The 21,519-nt window shown below is 39.9% G+C and overlaps 1 protein-coding gene across 5 annotated transcripts in view; it reads right to left on the bottom strand.

Moving 5' to 3' along the window:
- MAST4 (microtubule associated serine/threonine kinase family member 4) overlaps positions 1-21,519 on the bottom strand; it is a 496,570-nt gene that overhangs the window by 36,008 nt on the left and 439,043 nt on the right. For all 5 annotated transcript variants that reach the window (XM_019495987.2, XM_019495988.2, XM_059725122.1 and 2 more), the window contains 3 exons: positions 18,975-19,107; positions 13,847-13,914; positions 7,923-8,008 (listed from right to left, as the gene is read on the bottom strand). In XM_019495987.2, the coding sequence (XP_019351532.1) occupies positions 7,923-8,008; positions 13,847-13,914; positions 18,975-19,107 (287 nt within the window). The remainder of the gene's footprint in view (positions 1-7,922; positions 8,009-13,846; positions 13,915-18,974; positions 19,108-21,519) is intronic.

Here is a 21,519-nt window from a genome sequence, read left to right on the forward strand (position 1 = left end):
TGGCTGTAAAGACCAATGTTAGACTTGCAGGTCCTGTCACAGTGGTTACAGGTGTACGTAGTGTTAGGGGCTACTGTACCAAGAGGCTTTTTCCTTTGGTCATGTTTCTGCAAACATTTTCATTGTGGTGTTGGACTCCATGACTGAGAAGGAAACGCCACTTTGTCCTGCCTCCTTTTAAGGCCTCCCAAAGGTTTGGGTAGATTCCAAAAGCCTTCATGTCTTTGGAAGGCAGACTTCTTTGAAGCTCAATTTTTGTGCCCTGCTCTTCTCTCCCCACCCGAAATTTGTCCTTACAGGATGTCCTTCAGGATGCAAAGGACATCGCAGCCAAAATTGAATAGAGGATACTCCATCTTTGCGTCAACCCCGCAGAGCATTAAAAGATAATGTTTAAAAAGATATCACTATGATGACCACTGACAAGCAAGACTCACCAGAAAGAAAGAGCTAAAATAAAAAGATACAAGTTGAAACTACAAAATGGGGGGGGGGAGCGGGGGGAGGAGAGGGAGGCAGGGGAAATAACAAAGTCCTCATACCTATTGGACTTGAAGGCTGCATTCACACGAGCATGACCATGCAATATGTGGCACTGCAGACATATCTGCAGTGCCACATACTGCACATTCAGTTGTTCCCCAGGATATCCAGGGGTAAAAAAAACCAAACAAACAAAAAAAACCCACCTGCAGAAAAAAAAAGGGAGTGGCGCATATGGGGACAGCGTGCACTGCTCAAAAGTGGAGCTGGGTGAGCTGGAGCCATGCTCCAGATGCCAACCAGGCTCCAAGCGGCACGATCGCCACTGCTTCAGCCCCAGGAGGTCCCCAGGACCTCAGATAAGGCTGCTAGGGCCAGCACAGTTTGCCACCGCTCCTTGTCCCCAGGGAACCAAATGTCCATGCACAAATGGACATGGTCTAAGGGTACATGTTTTTTCCATTGCTATCTGTCCCCAGGCACGCTCCTGCACATGAGCTTCAATGTGCAGCAAATAGACCCAGATGATATAAGGGGGGCTGGGGTCAGCACAACTGCTGCCCTTACCTGGGGTCTTGGGGGCCTCCCAGGGCAGCAGCAGTGCTGAGCCAGTCACTTTGGCCTGGCTGGCAGCCATAACATGACTCTGGCCAGCTAGGCTCCAGTTTTCTATGACACACGCTGCTGCTGCATGCAGCGCAGCTAACTTTTCAGTGGTGGGTCTTTTTGATACCGAGATCTCCCAATGTTAAGAAAAGACACTGCACTGCAAAGTAGCAGCGTGGAGAACCAGTGCATGTGCACACTTGTGGAGACACACCCTAAGAAGGAAGACTTGTGTAATATACCCTGATGATGATACTTAATTATAAACTGAACTTATTGCAACTTTGTAGTAAGACTGGAACAATCGGAGTAATTTCTCTTGGCACATCTTAACTTTCTAGAGCAGGCCTCTCCCTCTCCCAGCTCTGGATCACAAATTCAACATTATGCAGTCAACAACAAAAACAAACAAACAAACAAAAACTATCTTGAGCAATACAGAAGTATTGTATGCAAGATGCAAATATGCCACTCTGTTTCTTGGTCGTTCAACCTTCACCATAGCATTTTATGAACTTCTGAGCTCTGCCTTTAAGATGCTTTTTAAGAGAATGGAGAGGGATCCAGGGGTGAGCAAGCAGTGATAAAGGGCTGTAATTGAAGGTGTATAATGAAAGGCTAAGAGAACTAGGTAGGTTTTCCATGGATACAAGGAGATTAAGAAGGGATATGATAACAGTTTTCAAATATTTGAGCAGCTGAGATAAAGAAGAAGGAAAACAACTACTCTCCCTTGACACAGAAGGCAGGATATAAAGCAATGGCTTTAAACTGCAACAAAAGAGCAAGATTAAATCTCAGAAAAACAACTTCCCTTCTTTCTGGACAGTGGGACAATGGAACAAGCTGTCTAGGGAAGTTGTGGAACTTCCTTCACTTGAAGTTTTCAAGAAAAGGATGGAAAAGCATTTGTCAGGGATGGTTAGGAACAGCACATTCTGCATTTGCATAGGGAGTGGTATTAAATGACCCTTGAGGTGCCTTCCAACTCCATAATTCTATAAAGAACTCTTCTGATCTCTGATCTGCATTGAACCCTTTGCTTGCATTTGGCTTCTTGGGCTACCTAGTAATTTACAAAATACAGGTGAATTCCTTCTTCACTGCTTCTTGATGCATAGGATTTGGTCATTATGTCTCATCTTCCTATCTCTCTATTTTTTCCTAGGTTTTTTTTTTTTATTCATTCACTTAGTCTTGAGAATGGCTTAGCTGGACTTTTGGATGGAATCAAAATAAACAGCTCCTGGTAGTGGTCCAGGCTGGAATACAATATCTTTATTTTAGACGTGCTTCTAGGATTAATGCCAGAAAATATCACCTGTAGGAAAAACATAGCCTTGTGGTTTTTTTATAACATTTACATGGAGAGGTTGTCACTGTAGGAGGGTGAAGCTTTGGCATCTTCCAATTCTTCCTAAATTTTACAGTAACAGCCCATTTCAGGTAAAAAATTCTAACCATCTTAAATGCAAGTGGCAGTTCATTTTTGGTTTAGACAGACATTTGGGATCCATAAGCTACTACTAGAAATACATAGCTTTGCACCTGAAGCAGCATTGTCCCTAAAACACTAGCTAAAACAATGAATATGTGCAAAATGACTGACTGTTCAAACTTAGAAGAGGACATCATGCAGAAGGGATAGGCAGTGAAGAGAAATACTCCCTCCCTTTCCTGGTTGCTTTCTGTCCATCTGACTTCCTTGAGGAAAGAACTGAACCTCTATTTTGCATCTTTCCTTGTTTGTTATACTTTAAACAGGACAATATATGAACTTCAGTGCTGTGAGAAAAGTCCCCGATGAACTCACACAACAGACCAGCAAATCCATTAATTTTGGTAAATTCTTGTATTACCCTAGTTCCTTTTCTTTTAATAGTAAATAATGGCTTCATAGAAAGCTCCAGTCCAACGTTCTTCATAGGATATTAATCTTCCTGGGTAGGTATCAGAATCTTGTTTATAGCTACAATATGATTCTGTAAGAGTCACAATTTTATTCCAATTTTATTTAGTCTGACATCTCTAAACATTTTTGCATGTGTTGGTTAAAACCCTTGCTAAGGAACACGGTATCATCTAAAGTTGGATGCACGTTTCACTCTTAATATCCTTCAAACTCTCCTTTGGACAATGTTGGAAAGCCACTGAGACAGCACCTTCTGAATAGAACCTACTGTAGTCCTCTAACTTCTGAAATGGTGGATGTGTCTGTTATCTTTCTATCCACTTTCCTGGGATGGATGTTAGAGACAGCTTTAAATTGATCTGCCTTACTCTGCTGGACATCACTCAATTTTAGTGACTAAGCTTTAGCAACTATCTGATAATGTACTGGTGATACTCTTCACAACAATAAATCAAGTTCCCCTCTCAAGACAAGTCTCATCACTGACTTCAGTCTTCTAAATACTACCTTATTTTAGCTTCACTATTAATTACCCACTTCCCCAGTTCAGTTGTCATTGCCTGAAAAACCTGGCTAAGCTAGTTCTAACTTGGCTTGCAGTACACTGCTGCACATCCAGCAGTGTACATTGCTGCACATCCCTTTAACTGGACTTCTGCTCTGATCAGAAGCCTTTTACCACACGATGGGCACATCCACGCGAGGCGCTTACTGCGCATTAGTGTAATAACACTGCACAGTAGCATGGTGGTTAAAAACCATGCTAATAGCCTATTGCGCAGTATTATTAGGCTAACACGCAGTAAGCGTCGTAAAATAACCATGCACTGGTGCGACTGTGCAGTAACTAGTTACTGCACACTTAGTACTTTATTAAGCAAGTACTAAACTAAATATGCCACATCTAAAGGTGCATTAATAAACATGTAGACTGACCCACTATGCCCTCAAAATCTACCACCACTGAAAGAGTATCTGTTTTTCTTTAAATGACCATGCAACTTCAAGTCCTGGCTTGGAGTCTATAGTAGATCTTCTAGAAACAACTCACTTTACAGCTGTTTTATAATTTGGTCAAAACTTGATGCGCAAGCCTAAACCTTTGTCCTGATCCTCCAATTTGTCAAAGAAACTTAAACTGCACAGGGAAATTTGGGAACATTATGGGCTATATTTAAAGCTATAATCTCTAAGAGTTACATGTTCCATTTTCAAGTATGGTTTCTTGAAAAGGGACCTGATGAACTTCGTATCATTCTGAAATTGAGACCATGCCGTCTCTGATGCAGGGGGCCATCTGGACACTTGTGACTGGTATATCAAAGTGATAAATTTACAGATGGTAATTTAAGCAGGGGTATTCCACCATTTTCCAGATGGGTGGACACCCTGAGTGATAAAACTACACACTTGAAAATAGTACAATGATTCCAGTTTCCTCCAGCTACCAAGTCTAGTGGTTCTCAACTGGGATGCTACGTGACCCCCCTCAGGGTTGTCAAAGCACAGATACCACTGACACAGTCATGGAGGCCAGATAAAAAAACTGCCCTATATGCAGGGCTGCCATGCATGTGCACTTTTCCTGCATTAGGGTTCTCTGATCAGCCTGAAGTAGGCAGGAGAGCTTGTTCCCTCATGCTTCAGCCCTTGTCTATTTGACCCCCACACCATCACTCCCCCCCAAGAAAGAGACACACAGGACAGATCCACCTGCCCTTTGTGCTTCTGTTTCCAGGAGATACTGTGCAGGGTTGGGCTGGGAAGGACTGGAGCATGGGCAAGTTCTCCTGCTTGCTTTAGGTTGATCAAAGAACCCTAACGCACGAAGAGCATCCATACGTGCCACAGCTCTTCCCAGGCTGCTATACAGCAGGTATGCAGGGCAGTTTTACCTGGTAGCATCACCCAGTTGAGAAGCACTGAAATAAAAACTGAGCACAACAGTGGTTTTCAACCAAGAATGCTGCCACGTGCAAAAAGGTTGTATCACTACTTCATGTAAATTTTCATTTTGCTCATAAAAGGCAGCCCTCAATATATGGAAGGTAAGATCTTATCCTTGTAAAAGTCTGAAATGAAACTAACACTTGGATTTCTTACAACACAAATAATCATGATGAAAGAAATTTCTTGCCTTCCAAATAGAAGCAAGGGTAAGGAGGAAGAGAAAACACTCAGAAAACAGTGTTTTGACCTCCTGCGTCAAAAGAGGAACAGTCAGACATGGAAACTAGGAGCTTCGGACAAGACTTCATGGCCTGATCAACCAGTGAAGTTGCGTTCGTAACATTACGGGGTGGTAAGCATCTGCTTTGACTAGCTACAAACCTCAAATTTTTAACTGCTAATGCTGCTTCAATGTTAATTAGAATTGTATCTGTTAGGGTTCAATAAATTTGCTTTTAGTTTAGGAGAACCATGTCTTAGTCTCCTTGACTGGTATAAGACCCATTATAGCTTCATAGGGACGCAACACATTTGAACTAAAGGATATCCCATTTGCTCATAGCCATAGCACATTTTTACTTTGTGTGTACCAGTGACCATACTACAATACAATTAGCTAGTAAAAAACATGTATCTAAAAAAATGGAAAAAATTATGTATCCCTTCTCCTTCCACAACCAAAAGCAAGTAAAAACATTTCTGGCACTGTCAGAAATAGTACTCTGTAATGCATAAAGCAGACACAATTATGCAACACTCAATGACCAGCCTAATAAATCCAAAAAAGCTTGATTTCATCTACCCATAAAATTAACTTTAAGATGTAATTTGTTAAGTGGATTCATGGAGCCATGACTATGCTAAGTGTTGTCTATACATTTTTATTTACGTTTTTAAAGAACTTGGAGGGAGTGTGCTAGGATTGTATTGAAAATTTAATATGTAGGGAGCATGAAAGGAAAGAAAGTTTTGGCTCACTGAGAAAGTCTAAGGTAGACAGCTTGTGAAGCCATTAATGACTTGGCCTGCATCCTACATGTTTACTGATTCACAGCTTGTTTAACTTCTTGTATATTCCCAACCATTCCCAAAAGCCCGATATACCTCATCTACTATACAGACATTTAATCGCAGAGCAAATTAGTTTATTCAACCAATTACAAAGAAGAATACTACTAAATATTTACTCAAACTTTCAAAAAAACCAATGGTTTATATTTAAATTCATCAAGTTTAATGCATCTGACAAATCTCTGCTTCAGTGTGCCAACACCAACAATTACACTGTCAAACAAGCAAAGCCTTCCTTTTCACTAATGAAGGCAGAAATATCAATACCAAAACCAAATAAACAAAAACAACCAAGTGGAAAACTTTTTGTTTTAATTTGGCTGAGGAGGAAACCTTTCATTATGCAAAGAAAAAAAAATTAAATATAATATAGCATTAACAGGTCATGTCAGAAAATATGCCCACTGACACATTCCTGAAAATATATCACTATAGCAAGACAAAATTCACACAAATTTGGGTTACTTCAAAAAGTTAATGGACTGGAAAAACACTGGCATAGAAAAAATCCTTGTAACATAACAATAACTTTTATTTTAGCTGCTTACACTTGTAATAAGCTGCAATAAATGCCTATGGAGCAGTTTATTGTTTTGTATCCACAGATGGAACAGATATTTTTGCTTAATTATATGCAATTTTTAGACAGGCTAAAAGGAATTCAGGAAGTACTAATGAGTTGGACCCTTATATTTGTTGACCCTAATTTAAACTAAATCAACTGCCAATCATATGTTGCCAAGTCAAACACATACTGAATGCTGAAAAAAACCCCATATTAATCTGTCTCTTGCCAAGTAAACTAGAATGGAAATAGGCAAAGCACATAGATGCTTTTGAGAATAATACCGTAGGGAGTAGGACAGTAGGGTAGGGAATTTAGCAACTTAAGTCCATTCTATAAAAGCAAGCTACTGATAGTCAGTTGGTCTTTAGTTCACAAGTGCTAAGTTTTCTTTGGAAAGAAGATGATAATTTGTGACAATTCAATAATTTTAGCCACAGGTTATTCACCAAAATATCCAGTTTGGGGCCTTTTTTTTAAAGATTTACCCTATAACCAAACAAGTTGTATATTTAATGTGCAGATATATTAGAATTTTTTTTAAATAAAAAAAGGTTTGCAGTTTCCTCCTCTACTTCTAGAATTCCACAATATAAATCTCAAGTGGCCAAAATCAGTCCATGCTGATTTCACATTTAATGCAGAGGCAGCAGTGCATTAAATAGTCCCTGCATTTCAGTCACCACTCCTCCCCTATCCCCACCTCCCAAAAAAAGATCACTTTATCCACAAACTCATCAACACGTCTTGGATTCTGATACAGAAACTCATTTCTCATTTTAGTAAACATTAGCTTTCATTTAGTATACAGCCGTTTCATGTCAGGCACATTGATTTTTCTTCCCTTCCAAAAACTCACATACAGCACAACTGAGATGCTAGAGCTGGCATACATCCTTCTTCCTCCACCTTCCTTCATATGAAACCCTGGTCCTTTACCTTTTTCTGTCTGTTTTGTAAGAGCTGTAAGGAACTCCCAGTTTCATAGAGACCTCTGAGTCCTAGGACAATTCTTTTTCCTCTTACTCCTGAGATTTTTCTTCCTATTTCTACTCCTCCCTCTTTGACCCTCCCCCACCTCCTCCTGCCCTCTGGACTGGTGGTGGATTTTGTTCTATTGCTCTATGGTTGAGTGAGGTTTCTTCTGAACTACACTGGCAATACTAAGTGTCAGTAATAATATGGAAAATGGATTACAAATAGAAGCCAGAAGGGCACCAATGCACATGTATACACAATACAGAAGGACACCTTCCTGCTGTTTGCAATAAGGAAAAAAGGGAGATTATGAATAGATGAAATGCAAGCGAGTTGTTGCACTCATGGATTACTCACCCATAAGCTCCATTGCTAATCAGCTTTATTGTTTCAAAATCACTTTCCCGAGGTTTCCTCCGGAGCTTCAATGACTTGTTCGAGCTCTTTAACATAAAAGAGGAGACCGAACAAAAGTTAACACACTAGACAAGGAAATCAGAAAAAAAATACATTACTGCCCTCGGGCTACAGCAATCCTCAGTGGAATTGCAAATAGGTTTTCTTATGGCTCTGGCCAATAAGAACACCACAGCAAATAAGGCCAAGGGCTAGAAGGATCTCTTGTTCTCTGTCTTTCCATCAGAAAGGGTTCTTCTATTCTGCATTTATCTGGGGCTATGGCAGACATACATGGGCCAAATTTATGGAGGGATTATGGCAACTGGAGATACAGGCAGACTCCCACCTAGTGGGAATTAGGCATTTAACCTGATTAGGTTCTTTCCCAATTCGAAGTACACACATATCCTTATCTAGCAACATTACAATGTTTTTGTGAATCTGCCCCCTAGTATACACCAAAGCACTCACAAAGGCTGAATAAACTCCTGCCTATTTCCAAACCCATTCAAAGTTTCAACCAGTCCAAGTGATTTTGCTTGAAGCCATTTGGGAGAGATTGTGAGAAGAGATGCAAAGAATGGAAAAGAAAAATGTGAAGAAAAAGAAGCTTTGGTAAGTATATCATACAACAGTCACCCATGCATGCCAGCTTCATTTCAGGAGAATTTTTTCCCTAGCACCTTCTCCTTAGTTATATTTTTACTCAATGCATTCTTGAGAAAATAAACACAAGTTTAAACTACAAAGGGGAAAAAGTTAACAGATTATCATTAGTTTTACAAAACCAAGAAGTACTTTGAATGACACACAAAACCTCTAAAATGTTTGTTCATTCCTAAATATGAGTACAATAGCCTACTGTAACAGATAGATGGTTCTAATTAAGGATGACAGTAGAACTTTTCAAACATGCAGAATTTTGTGGAAGCTGAACATTTTGTAAGAATAGATTGGTTCTATTGAAGTTTTTCTCAGAGCATTTTTTTTGTCCTTTTCCTTTCGGGGGGCGGGGGGGGGGGGGGGGGGGGGGGGGAATCAGAGAAAAAGGTAAGGGGAGAACAGACAGACAGGCAGCAGACAATCTCTGTTACTCTATAACCAGGTCGTTTGGGCATAAGCCTGGGGTACTGCAGACAGAATGTGAAGTCCCCATTCTGCCTGATTTTAAGTGGCATTCACTGCTACTTTCAGAAAGCAGTACTGAATTAGTTATTTGGATTTAAATTTAGAACTTTGGGTCAGCATAAACCAAACAGATGCCCCCAAAAAGTGACACACATACATGTGCAGTAAAACTCAAGCTTTCTAAGAAAGAAGGTTTTTCACATGGTTTATCATCACAGAATCTAAGTGGATACAAGGCCAAGACCCGAGTTAGGAGGTAGGATGCAGCATGTTATGGGAACTGCACAGTACACTGCATGGACATCATTGTTAGGAGCTGAGAACTGGCATGCTCCTAAAACATGCACTAAGAGCACTGCACTGACACAGGTGCAAGGGACTGAGAATAGGCATATACAGGCCCATAAACAGTAAAATCAGAGGACAGGGCTTGAGAACATCTATTCAGATGATGAAACAGTTCACACCTTTCTGAGCTAATGTTTGACTGTATTCATATCAACATGGCATTCTCATTCATGTGAAAACATCTGCTTGCAGTGAATGGAATACAGAACTGGAGGGGTCCACCTGGGTCATTCAAGTCCAGTCCTTGGATACCCTCCTAGGCAACTATATCATCCAATCCTGTTCATAATTTTTTCGAGCTCCATCTGTAAACCAAGCGGGCATTTGCTTCGAGTACCCCTGTAGCAGAACCACATTCACTCAATAGTTAGAACAGGGGTAGGCAATAATTTCAAGCGGAGGGTTGCTTACCAAATTTCCGCAAGCTGTTGAGGGCCACATTGGTAGCCCCGCCCCTTGACAGAGGCCCTGCCCCCTGGTCACCATCTTGTGACTGGAAGTCCCGCCCCCTAACCTATGACCTTTGCCAGCAGAAGTCCTTCCCCTTGCCATCAGAAATACTCCTTTCAACAAGGGGTTTTGCCATCTCAGAACCAGAAAAATACCAAATTATATTCTAAAAAGCAAACATCTACAACATTCATTAATTAGATTTGAAAAAAAAAATGTTTGTCCTGGTTTACATGCATTTGTGTAGTATACATAGAGGTGATTGCACAATAGCTTAAAATGAAGTCTTACTCTTGTATATTGTGGGGGGAGTGGGGGGGCTGTTAGTGTGTGGGTATGTGGGGAAGGGTGTGGGTGTGTGAGTGTGGGGTGATGGAGCATGTGGGTGGGTGTGTGGATATGTGCGGTGAGGGTGGGTATAGGGTTTGTGGGGGGCTGTGTGGGGGAGAGGGTGGCTGGGGTGTGCGAGGGGGGTGTGGGTGCATGTGTATGGTGGGGTGTTGTATAGGATTTCCCCTATGAACACACACACATACCCCCTCTCCTCATCTATCCCCCAGTCTCTCCCACACATACAGTCTCTCCCTCCCTCATTGCTCTCTGTCTCTCTCCCCCTCCCTCATTCCAGGGACACACACACACGCACACATGCACCCCCACCCCCTCCTGCTTCTGGCCCTGGGGTACCCGAGCGGCCCTGTGCTCCGTGTTGCAGCCAGGGGCCACGTGGTGCCAGAGCAGCTTGCAGGGAAGCTGTAAAAACCGTGGCAGGCAGACACTTCCGGGTGAGGGGGCAGGGCCAGGCTCGCCTTTCTCCCGACTCTAGCCGGCTTTCCCTGGGTCCTGCTTCCCTTGGATCCTGTCATCTTTGACAGCAGCCAAGAGCAGATAAATACACATTTTCTAGATGTTTTAGGGGCCCTGCAGGCCAGACAGAACGGCTTGGCAGGCTGCATCTGGCCCATGGGCCAGTATTTTGCTCCCCCCGAGTTAGAAATTTCTTAATTTCCAGCCTAAACTTATTCAGTGCCAGTTTATAGCATTGTGTTCTTGTGCCAGCACTGTCCTCTAGCTTAAATAGGTTTCTCACTCTTCAGTGTTTCCACTCTCTGCCCCTGAGAGCAATCAGATCTCTTCTCAGCTTTCACTTTTCAGGACTAAGCAAGCCAATCTCTTTTAGTCTCTTCTCATAATACAGGGCTTCTACTCTCCTTGCTGTCCCAGTTGCCCTTCTCTGTACTTGTTCCAGTTTGAATTCATCTTTCTTGAACATGAAGGACCAGAATTGCACACAGTATTCCAGATAAGTTCTGGAAATGACCTTGCTTAATGACATTAATACTTCCTTCCTCTAATCAAAATACCTCACTGAATACACTTTATGATGATATTTGGCTTTCTTATGATCACATCACACTGGTGGTGACTATGCATCCTGTGACCAAGTAATATACCAAGGTTATTTTTGTTTTTTGTCATTTCTAGATGAGCCACCATTTGATAGGGACTAATAAGAATTTATTCTAAGTACATGACATTGCACTTTATATATTAAATCTCATTCCATGTAAATTATTGTTTTCTTCCAAGTCATCCAATTCTTCATGTATTCTGATCATCCTTCATATAAAAATGTCACTTAATTTACCATCATCAGCATATTTCATTCATACTCCAAGGTCATTAATGAAAATATGAATCCTACTATCTATGAAAATTATACTTAAATGCGGAGGAGACTTTCTATTCTCAGTCCCCAAGTTCTTCAGTCCAATTGACTGTACTACACTTATATCTCACAGTTTGCTCTTTCAGAATGGAAAACAATAGTTACCAACCTGCTTGTTTATCTTCCTATTTAATGTAAACTGAATCAACCCAATGATCACCCAATTCAAGCTTATTTTCTATAATCAGCTCTCCTGTAATATCCCTGTTACCTAGCATCAAGTCCAAGAAAAATATTTCTACTAGTTCATGGACAGTTTGGTGAAGAAATCCATCTAATACACATCTAAGAATACATGAAGTTAAGAATACATCTAAGTTATATCATGTCCATAATGACAAGTGCAAGTAGTATTTCACTCTGTAATAGTAGTACAGGTAACTTTATCCATAGGCTCTAAGACAGGGGTTCCTAATGGTCGTGTGTCCAAAGGCACATTCAGATTTTAAAGGAAAAGCAGCAGGTGCCAATATGACAAAGTTTTTTGTTGGAATAATGATTCTTACTGATCGTGAAAATGCACGCAAGCACCTGAATAAACCTACGGGGTGCCATGGCACCTGCAGGCACAGTGTTGAGAACTCTAAGGACTCTAAGGACATCCCAATGGAAAGGGGATGGACTAATACTGCTGTCAATGAGCACTCTGAAAGGGATAGGAGATACTAAGAAAAGGAAAAAAAAAACCTCTATCCAGGGAACCCTTGCTGTCACATGGAATAATGCTCGTGGAAGAAACATTCTACCACATGAAAACAAATGGATATGCTAATAGAATGAAATAATATATATCTGGAAGAAAGGATCTATGAAGTCATTTAGTCTATTTGCCTGCCACTACATGACTGCTCCTAATTGCACATTTATGAGCATTTTAAACAGCCCAGCTTTACATTTTCTAATTTGTTTTCCACCAATCTAACCCAACATGTTGCAAGGAAGTGTTTCCTGGTATTTAACCCATATTTTTCCTCTTAGTTTCATACCATCATCCTCAATCAGACCTTTTATTATGCTTAATAGCCTCCTCCCCTCTATTCTTGCATATATGGTATATGCATTTACTCATGACAAAAGTGTTTGGACTTATGACTTCTTAGTTACTGCTCAGCCAATCTAAACATATTTGACCTTCAGTCTCTTCATGTAAATCAGTACCTCCAAACCCTTAATCATTTTTCCCACTTCCTAACCTCTCTCCTATTTGTAGCTTTCTAGTAACTTAAATAACTGGTTTTAAGCAACAGGCTACATTCATATCACAGCACCAGATACCTTTGCTGGTGGCATCCTTCCATGAAATAGTATATGGTACCAAAGTAATAAAACTCCAAATGCTGAGACTTTTGCACCCTGAATGTTGGAACTATATTTGGCAGATACCTAAGGAGTTGATTTATACCCACCAGCATTTTTAGCACTTCTTATGCTAATAAAAGTGCCATCAATCTAAAATTGCAGCTTTCAAGTTGCATTGTAAACCCACCCTGGGCTTCTTTGGTTAGAAGATAGACCACCTTTAAAAAAAGAAATTTTAATGGCCCAAATTCTCATTGTAACCTCACCAGCAATCAGCTCCACTGATTTCTGTTTTAACTTGATCAACTGGAATAATTCCTTATCAAAGGACTACTGTACAGCATTTATTCCTATCCAGAGCTTTAGCATGCTATAATTTTAGAATGCAGCAAAATCATTTGTTTAAATCAAATGTACAACCTTCCTACTCATAAAGCTTAATTTCTGAATCAAGAGCTTTAACTTATTGATGTTGTCATCTCTTCACAATTCACATTCAAACCCTCTTAATCATTAGCACCTTGTGTAAGCAGACCAAATTAAAAATGTGAAAGAAAAATAACCACTTTAAATTCACTTGTGGAAGAACTGTTAAGAATCTTTAAGAGAAAAATACAAGAAGCAAGCAGAAATTGAGAAGGCATCAAAAAAGTGGAGTCAAGTACTATCAAAGACTCCAGTGATGAAGCAAACATCGGAACTGCTATGAGAAATCTTCCTGAAAAGATTAGACAAGAGTTGGGTTATAATTTATTGCCATCTATGCATTCCTTATTTACCAGGCCCTTAATTTGAAAACAATATTCTGTTTAGTTGTTTGCAAAACCTAATAAAGAATGCAACAACTCAATGCATGAATTCAACACTGGATTTTTAAAGTGAATGTAGTAAAAGTAGCGGGCATCACAATCATAATGGAATGACTTACACTTATAGATTCATCTGTTTCAGGAGTTTCTGCTGTTCCGCTGTCATAGTTAGCCAGCTGAGCTATTTCTAAAACCAAAAGTCAGAAACTTTATTTCAGAACACATACAGCAGACAGAAGCAAAACAGAAACCTGCAAAAAGTCATTTTTCTAAAAGAGGTTGATGGGTGTTATGTTATTTACATCAGCTGTTAAATAACTCTTGAAGTGTATAATATTTGCATGAATCTGTCACAAAACCAAAGATGCATGTATAATGTCATGGACTGCTGAAACCATGCAACTGTATTTATGAAGCTTTTCTGTGAGCTGGGCACTGAGGGAAAACTGCCTCTATGGGCATTTTTACATGTGCTCTAGGATGCGGCACTGGCCACTTAAATTAGTGTGCCCCGTTAATTAAAAGTTCCCGCGCATCATGTGTATCAGCATCCCTGCGTGTCCCCATGCTGTAAAAATGGTGGCGGGGTGCTTTGAACTTATCGAACATACTTAATTTCAAAGCACCCCATCGCCATTTTTTCAGCGCGGAGCCGCACAGGGAAATTGATACATGTGATGTAGAAGGCTGCCAGAACGTGTCAATTTCCACGCTACAGGAGACTTGATTAATTGAGTCTGCTTTGTCTGCTTCGATTTCCAGCACGTTGGAGCAAACTCTGTGCATGTCTATAGGAGCCCTATGCGACTGCAAATTCAGGGAGACAAAACTCATATCAGCCCCTGCTCTTGTTACCTGTATCTGAAAGTCACAAAGAAAAGAAGCTACCTTGGCTTGCAAGCTTCTAGTTTAGACTGATAATGATTATAAATGCTGCAAACTTTCTGCGCACAAAAGCTGAAGTACTGAATAGGATGGGCAAAAACCTGTTAAAACCCATTTAGAACCACAACTTTTTAAGGGTTTTAACAGGTTTTTTCCCACCCCATATCTACTTCCCTGGAAAATGCTAAGATCTCAAGGACCTTGAAGTTATCTGCTTGTCTCTCAGCTTCAGACTGTCCTGTAGTTCCTGCTAACTCTGTGGATCTAGACACAGACACTCCCCAGGGTAATACAAGCTGTATTAACTCTGAACTAAAACACCCTGAGAAGCTTAGTACTACTTTAATCATATTCATAGTTAATCATACAGCTTACATCACTAAAGATACACATTTTAGTTTATAATCATTTCCTGGGGATTTCAACATTTTTTTATTTTATTTTTATACTTCAGCATTGTTAAAAGAAAATATAAGTTCCAAGGGCAAGGGTATATTTATATACATTAACCAGACTTTTATAAATTTGAATATTTATAACTGAAATATTATTGGTTTTAAAAGGGTTTGTTTTAACCACCAGAACAAATGTCAGTACACATTTTGGGGGGGGAGGGGGGAATTAAAGATTTTTGAAAGTTGCTTTCATGTGCAGTTATTGTATTTTAAATATAGATAATCTTGTTCCTTAAAAGCAACACACAGAAGCAACAAGTTCATAAAATAGATGTACCAGAAGTCTCTAAATTGTTACTTTGATCAAACAAAGATCTTTTGAGCATTACAGAAATACCAAAAAAAAAAAAAAAAAAAAATTCAGCCAAGGGAAAATCTCAATAAAATAAAACGTTAAAAACTATTCCAATTTTTAAAAATCTCCTGGAATAAGACCTATTATGCCAACAAGATTCAAGTTGGAGTGAATTTTACTGCCAAATTATAAATACGGGGGTTTGTAATGGAAATAGTGATGCATCCTTTGTTGGATGGGTGAGACCCAAGCCAGAATAATGTAGTTTGACAACCTTCTCAACCCAAATTATTTTCATAAATGACAAATTAAAAATGGTTCCATTTTAAACAGAACTTTTGCAAAATAACCATTATCTGAGAAATACATATTATTTGCAAACAGTAGGTAGTAATGGAATGGAACCAACAGTCAGCTTTTGAAACAGGGAGCTAAGGAACCATTTTGCAATGCCTGAAGAGATTTTTAAAACTCATCTAAATACCATTAAACATCTGCCCTTTTTATTTCATTGATTTAAACCATTTCCGAAGACTCATGATTCAAAAAGGTAAAGATGGTAATTTAAAAGCCATGGGGAAAAATCTCTCCCCAGGGAACTTTTCAGAAGTGCAGCCACCAGGCTCTGATAAGTGATAAATCTGTTGTGGTATTGCTTTCAGTACAGTATAAATTTATCTGGCTTTATCTCCAAGTAATGCATGCACCATCTCTCTCAAAGGAAAGATTCTACGGCCATTGCAGCAAACCAAGGGGGAAAAAAAAAGGGAAGAAGGCCCTAAAGCAGCAGGTTCTCCTTCAGTGGGGCTGGATTCTTTGTATGAACATTTACCAACATTGTATACATAATTTAACAGCTTTGAAATCCAATTTAGTAATTCAGTATGACATTTCTGAATGAAATCAGCTGTTACTATCATTTAAATATTTTCTCTGTACAAAAGTTACAGAGCTTCCAGCAGAATGTTTTTGCATAACACTCAGCCACTGTAATGGTTTATTCAAACATTTTTAACGCCAGTAAATCAAGCATACATTTTCACTACTATAATATTTTTAAACTAAAAGTTTGGTTAAATATACAAATTTTTTTAAAATATTTTTAAAAATCCATTTATACCATTAAGGGTTTTTGCCCACAACAATCATCATTTTAAACTATTTATATTTCCATCTTTCTGTGCTAGGCAGATTGTTTAATCCAAAATAATCCTTTGCTAGATTATTTGATAATAAACTACATACCATATTAACCTTTAAAAAGATGCACAGAGAAACCTACTTATTTTAATCTCCCAATTAAGCAAAGGTCAGTAATCTGCCTACCCCAGTAGTTCACATTATCTACTGCAATGCCATTTAGCCATTTTTTTCTGTTAAATCTGAATAATTCTACAGCCTTTCAAACATGAATACTTATTTTATTAAAAGATATTTTCAAGAGTATTCTAGACTAAGCAGTCAAAGAAAGTAAATATTTTTGGACAAAAATTATCCCCTTCACATCTATAATTTTAATTTATATTTGGTATTTGTTTTTGTATGTCCCTTTCAGTACATGATTTGGAGACATTAATAGAAGTAGCTTCCTGAGTTTAAATAGGTCCAGATCCTTTATTAATGCAAAGAAGCATATTATTTCATAGGCAGTTAGACGGAGCTATTTGTGAAATAAACTGCCATACTGCAAATGGCAGAATCTGACTTAGATGATCCAAAACTCACAAAACTAAGCCTCCCAACAGAAAAATCAACTTCTAATTCAACGCTCACACATGAACAGTAGAAACATAAGGATTTATCACACCAGACTATACCAGCGGTCTACCTCGTCCAATATCTCATGGTTCTTTGTGTTACAATAAGCTGACACACTTTATAATTTTTTATTCTTTTCCAAAGAACTGTGGGAGAATGTTTTTTCCCTCCTTAGCTTCCAGGAGATGTGGGCAGACACTGATGGACTCTAAGCATTTCTGTGTTTTAGCACCTGCTGCACAAGTGAAGGTTACTAGGCCAATTAAAAGCAGCAGCCTATATAAAATGCAGGTCTCCAGAGGGGTTTGAGCATGGAGGTAAAAACCTAAGTAACTGTCCAATTTAACTCTGAAGCAACTAAGTGTGACAAAACACACGTGTGGATGGGCTGGGGCTGGCTGGGACTGGGGCATGAGGATGCTATAGCGTGGGGCTGCCTGTCAGCTAGCCCTGCACTGTAGTACCCTTGGGTCCCAGGCAGCCCTTCTGCCACCCAATGCCACCACCCGAAGCCTGGGGCTGACCCCCTGGACCTGCTGCCAGCCTAGGGCTGCACTGCCCCAGCTCAAACAGCTGCAGTCCTGGGTGCACGTGAAGGTACTGTGCCCAGAAGCAGCTGACTCTGATGTGAACTGTGCTGGAGTTTATTGCTATGTGCTCATGGTATATGTAGATGCACCCTGTACCTACTAAAGAAGAAAGAGACAAGTGTCCTGGAGGAGACTTACGAAAACCAAGCTTCCTAACTCTTAGTTAGATGTCAGTTTTTATGCCCTTCCAAAAGTCCTGAATTTTTAAAATATCTTTACTATCAAGCAGTGGTCATGTGCGTGTTATCCGCATAAATGTCTTTTCTTTAAATGTGCTGAGCTCTTGGTCTCAATGATTTCTAAGCATGTATTATGTCAAAATATATTTCTTGTTATTGGTTTTAAATTCACTATCTTTTAATTTAATCATATACACTAGAGTTACTGTATTATGAGAAATAATGTTCCTGAAATGATGTTATGAGAAATGAATATCATTTTCTGATTTATTTTTTGTTGATCAAACTTTCTCTTTATTGGTTTCATTTATGGCAAGCAATCCTGGCCTATAACAATATTACTACATTCTTCTTTTCTTTCAATAGTCTTCTTCTTGACTCTCAGTCTGTAGTGCTTATGGACACTGAACCTCAACCAATCTCCTCAATGCACTCTGAAATTTAACAATCCCGTTTAATCTCAAGGATATAAAACACTGGATGGGAAGCTCTAGCTTCAAAATGGAGGTGGAAATATTAAGAGTAAGAAAAAGGTGCAACTAATTTAGCCTGATACTCACCACCTATAAAACAGAAGCCAGGGAGTGACAACTTTTCTGTAGTAAACCAGAATTACATGGACTCTTGAGTCACCCTAACCAAGTCATCATTGTCATCCAAATCATACAGGACAATACAACTTTATGATTGTAATACTAAGTGCAAGAAAGTCAGCACGTGCCTTCTCAGGGAAGATAAAGTATTGTAAAACTAGAACACAACTAATAAAGGACCTTTACCTTATCCAGCCAGGTCCCAATTATAGACTGAGCCTGTTGATATATACAGATTTATACTGGCAAGTTGTTTTAGGGGAATTTGTATCAGTAATAAAACACTGTGAAGAAAGGCAACTTTAGGAGATGCTAATTTACATGGAGTAGACAAGTTCAGATCATTAAACTAGTGAAATATAGTATTGTTGCCATACTTTTGCCAACACTACTGGATGCACACAATGTATCACAATGACCAACAAATCTAGGAAAAAGCATTCAGTGTTTCTTGATTTGAGAATAGATGGCTGAACCACAACAAGCACTTACCTTCTAGAGGATCCTTATTTAGACCCAACTGGCTTATAATGTATCTAGGGATGTCAGTTTTAATACCCTGTCCCTCTTTAGCATGTCCTTCAGCTGCTTCCAAAAGATAGTAAAATTCTTCAGGATCAAATTCCTGGAAAAGAAGAAGAATACTCATCACAATTTTCCTTGTAGCTGTGCCCTTATAGTACAACTCAAAGCTTCCTTTACATTTCTTGTGGTGTTCTTTCAATGCTTCCCTTATTAAGAGCATTCCTACACGATTTCATTTGTAGTGGTCCAAAACACCATAGTATCATATTGTAACCCATCGCCTTTTTGATTATTTCCGAAGATTCTACTCTTGCAAAACACTGAAGTAAGGTTTTGTTGCTGTTTTTACACCACACTTTATATAATGCTACCAGAAGAACAATCTATACTTATCAACTATCAGTGCAGACAGTGATTATGTTTCACACCCAGGAATCAACATATCCTTGCAAGGCATAATATAAAATGATGCACCATTTATACAAACAAGAGGGAAAAATACATTCCAGATACCTTACTACTTCTAAATGCAAGTAAAAGGATCAAACTGTAGGGAGATGTTATTATTAAAGAAAATTAAATTAAATAAATCATCAGCTCTAAATCATAGGAATAAGACTATGAATGAAAATCAATGGTAATGCTGAAGTGATGTTGTTACCATGGTCCAGGAAATGAGAGGCAAAGGATATTTTCGGGAGGATCTCTTTTACTGGACCAACTGCATGGCTGAGAAAGATTTTTGACAAGCTTTCAAGCACAAAGTACTCTTCTTGAGGTCTGAGAAAGAAGTAGAAACAGCCTGAGCTATAGTCAAAGGAAGAGCTATAGTCATCCTCAACTGTCAAGACTATACCAATGAGGCTAACAGACAACTTTCTGACACCAACTAACTATTATAAGAACTTGGGGAAGACCTCACACCAACAGTTGTTCTTAAACTGGGAACAATGATCAAATTCTTTTCATATCAGCTTCAGGAAAAACTGCTCTAAAAAATTCCCCACTCTCCCACCCCGGCACATTTTATATGAACCCAAAAATTCACAAACCAAGTAACCTTGGCAGACCCAGCATATTCAAGTGCAGTACCCTCACCTAAGAACTATTCCCAGAAAACATCATATAACCATTTGTCATTCAAAAAGCAAGTTTTCTAGAAGAGAAAACAGATTTTCTCAACATGATCTATAATATCAACTACCTTCCAAGAAGGCCATACTTGAAACCATGGATGTTACCAACCTGTACATTAATACCACACCATGAAGGCACAACTGCCTGCCTGAAATATCTATAACACAGACCAGAAAGTTGCAACCCCAACTTATTGCATGGATCATTCACTTCATCCTAACCCAGAACAGCTTCAACTTTACCAACTGACACTTCCTCCAAACCATGGGAACAGTTATAAGCACTAAGATGTCCCCTCAATATACCAACCTCTTCATGAACCACTTGAAAGAGGGATTCTTAGAAAAAGGCACCATCAAACCTGCACTATATCTGTGTTACATAGACTATATTTTCATCACCTGGACTGAATGCACTAACCCACTTGACTCCCATGACAAAAAGACAGGCCTTAGAGAATCTAGGATACCTAGCCTCTTCTAGCCCCCTAACTTTAAGCTCTTTTTTGTATTGTCTAAATAGACCATATGCCAGGGGAATTGTAGACGTTAAAAAGTAAAGGTATCCTGAACAAATTCTTTCTTTTAAATAAGGGGTGTCAAACCTATGATCTGTGGGCCAAATCCAGCACACACAGCTGGGTCATCTGGCCTTCAGACTTTGACCCAAAACTAGCTGCAATGGAAGATCTTCCTCAGGTGGTAGCCAAGTGCCTGGGTGACAACTGTGGTACTGGGGTCTGAACATCACTGTGGGAACAAGCAGGGCACTACAACTTCTTCCTGAAGTGGCAGGTAAGCACCCAGGCAAACACCCATGGGGCTGAAGCCCCAGCAGCATTGCGGGACAAGCCGGCAGCTGTAGTCAAGCAGCCACGTACTGAAACTACTGTACATCCAACTACTGTAACTGCAGCAGTAGTCAAGCACCCATGAGACCAGACTTCTTCTCACGGTGCTGCTAGGGCTCCAGCATAGCTGCTCTCTCCAGGGCACTTGGTTGTAACTATGGGAAGAAGCTAGAGTGCTGCTGGGACTCTGGTGCTGTGGTTCTCACCCGCTGGGCTGCCAAACACCTGAGCAAAAGCAGCAGCACTGGAGCCCCAGCAGCACCACAGGAAGAAGCCCAGCACCACGGCTTCTTCTCACAGCTGTAGCCAACCTCCTGGTGTGCCAGGCTTCTTCCTGCCAGGTCCCCAACTGGCTGGAGCTGGCACCCATTCTAGACTGGCCTGGCACAGCACTGCAAAAGCGCAGTTCCAAATTGGCCGGATACACTGGATCTATCCTGCAGTGCCAATGCAGTCGTATGCCGTCTGTGGGTCCTATCCAGCCCTTGGGGCTGGTCCCATGCTACTCCCCTGGCCTGTGGAGCC

The sequence above is a fragment of the Alligator mississippiensis genome, chromosome 3, assembly GCF_030867095.1.
Source record: "Alligator mississippiensis isolate rAllMis1 chromosome 3, rAllMis1, whole genome shotgun sequence".
NCBI lineage: Eukaryota > Metazoa > Chordata > Crocodylia > Alligatoridae > Alligator > Alligator mississippiensis.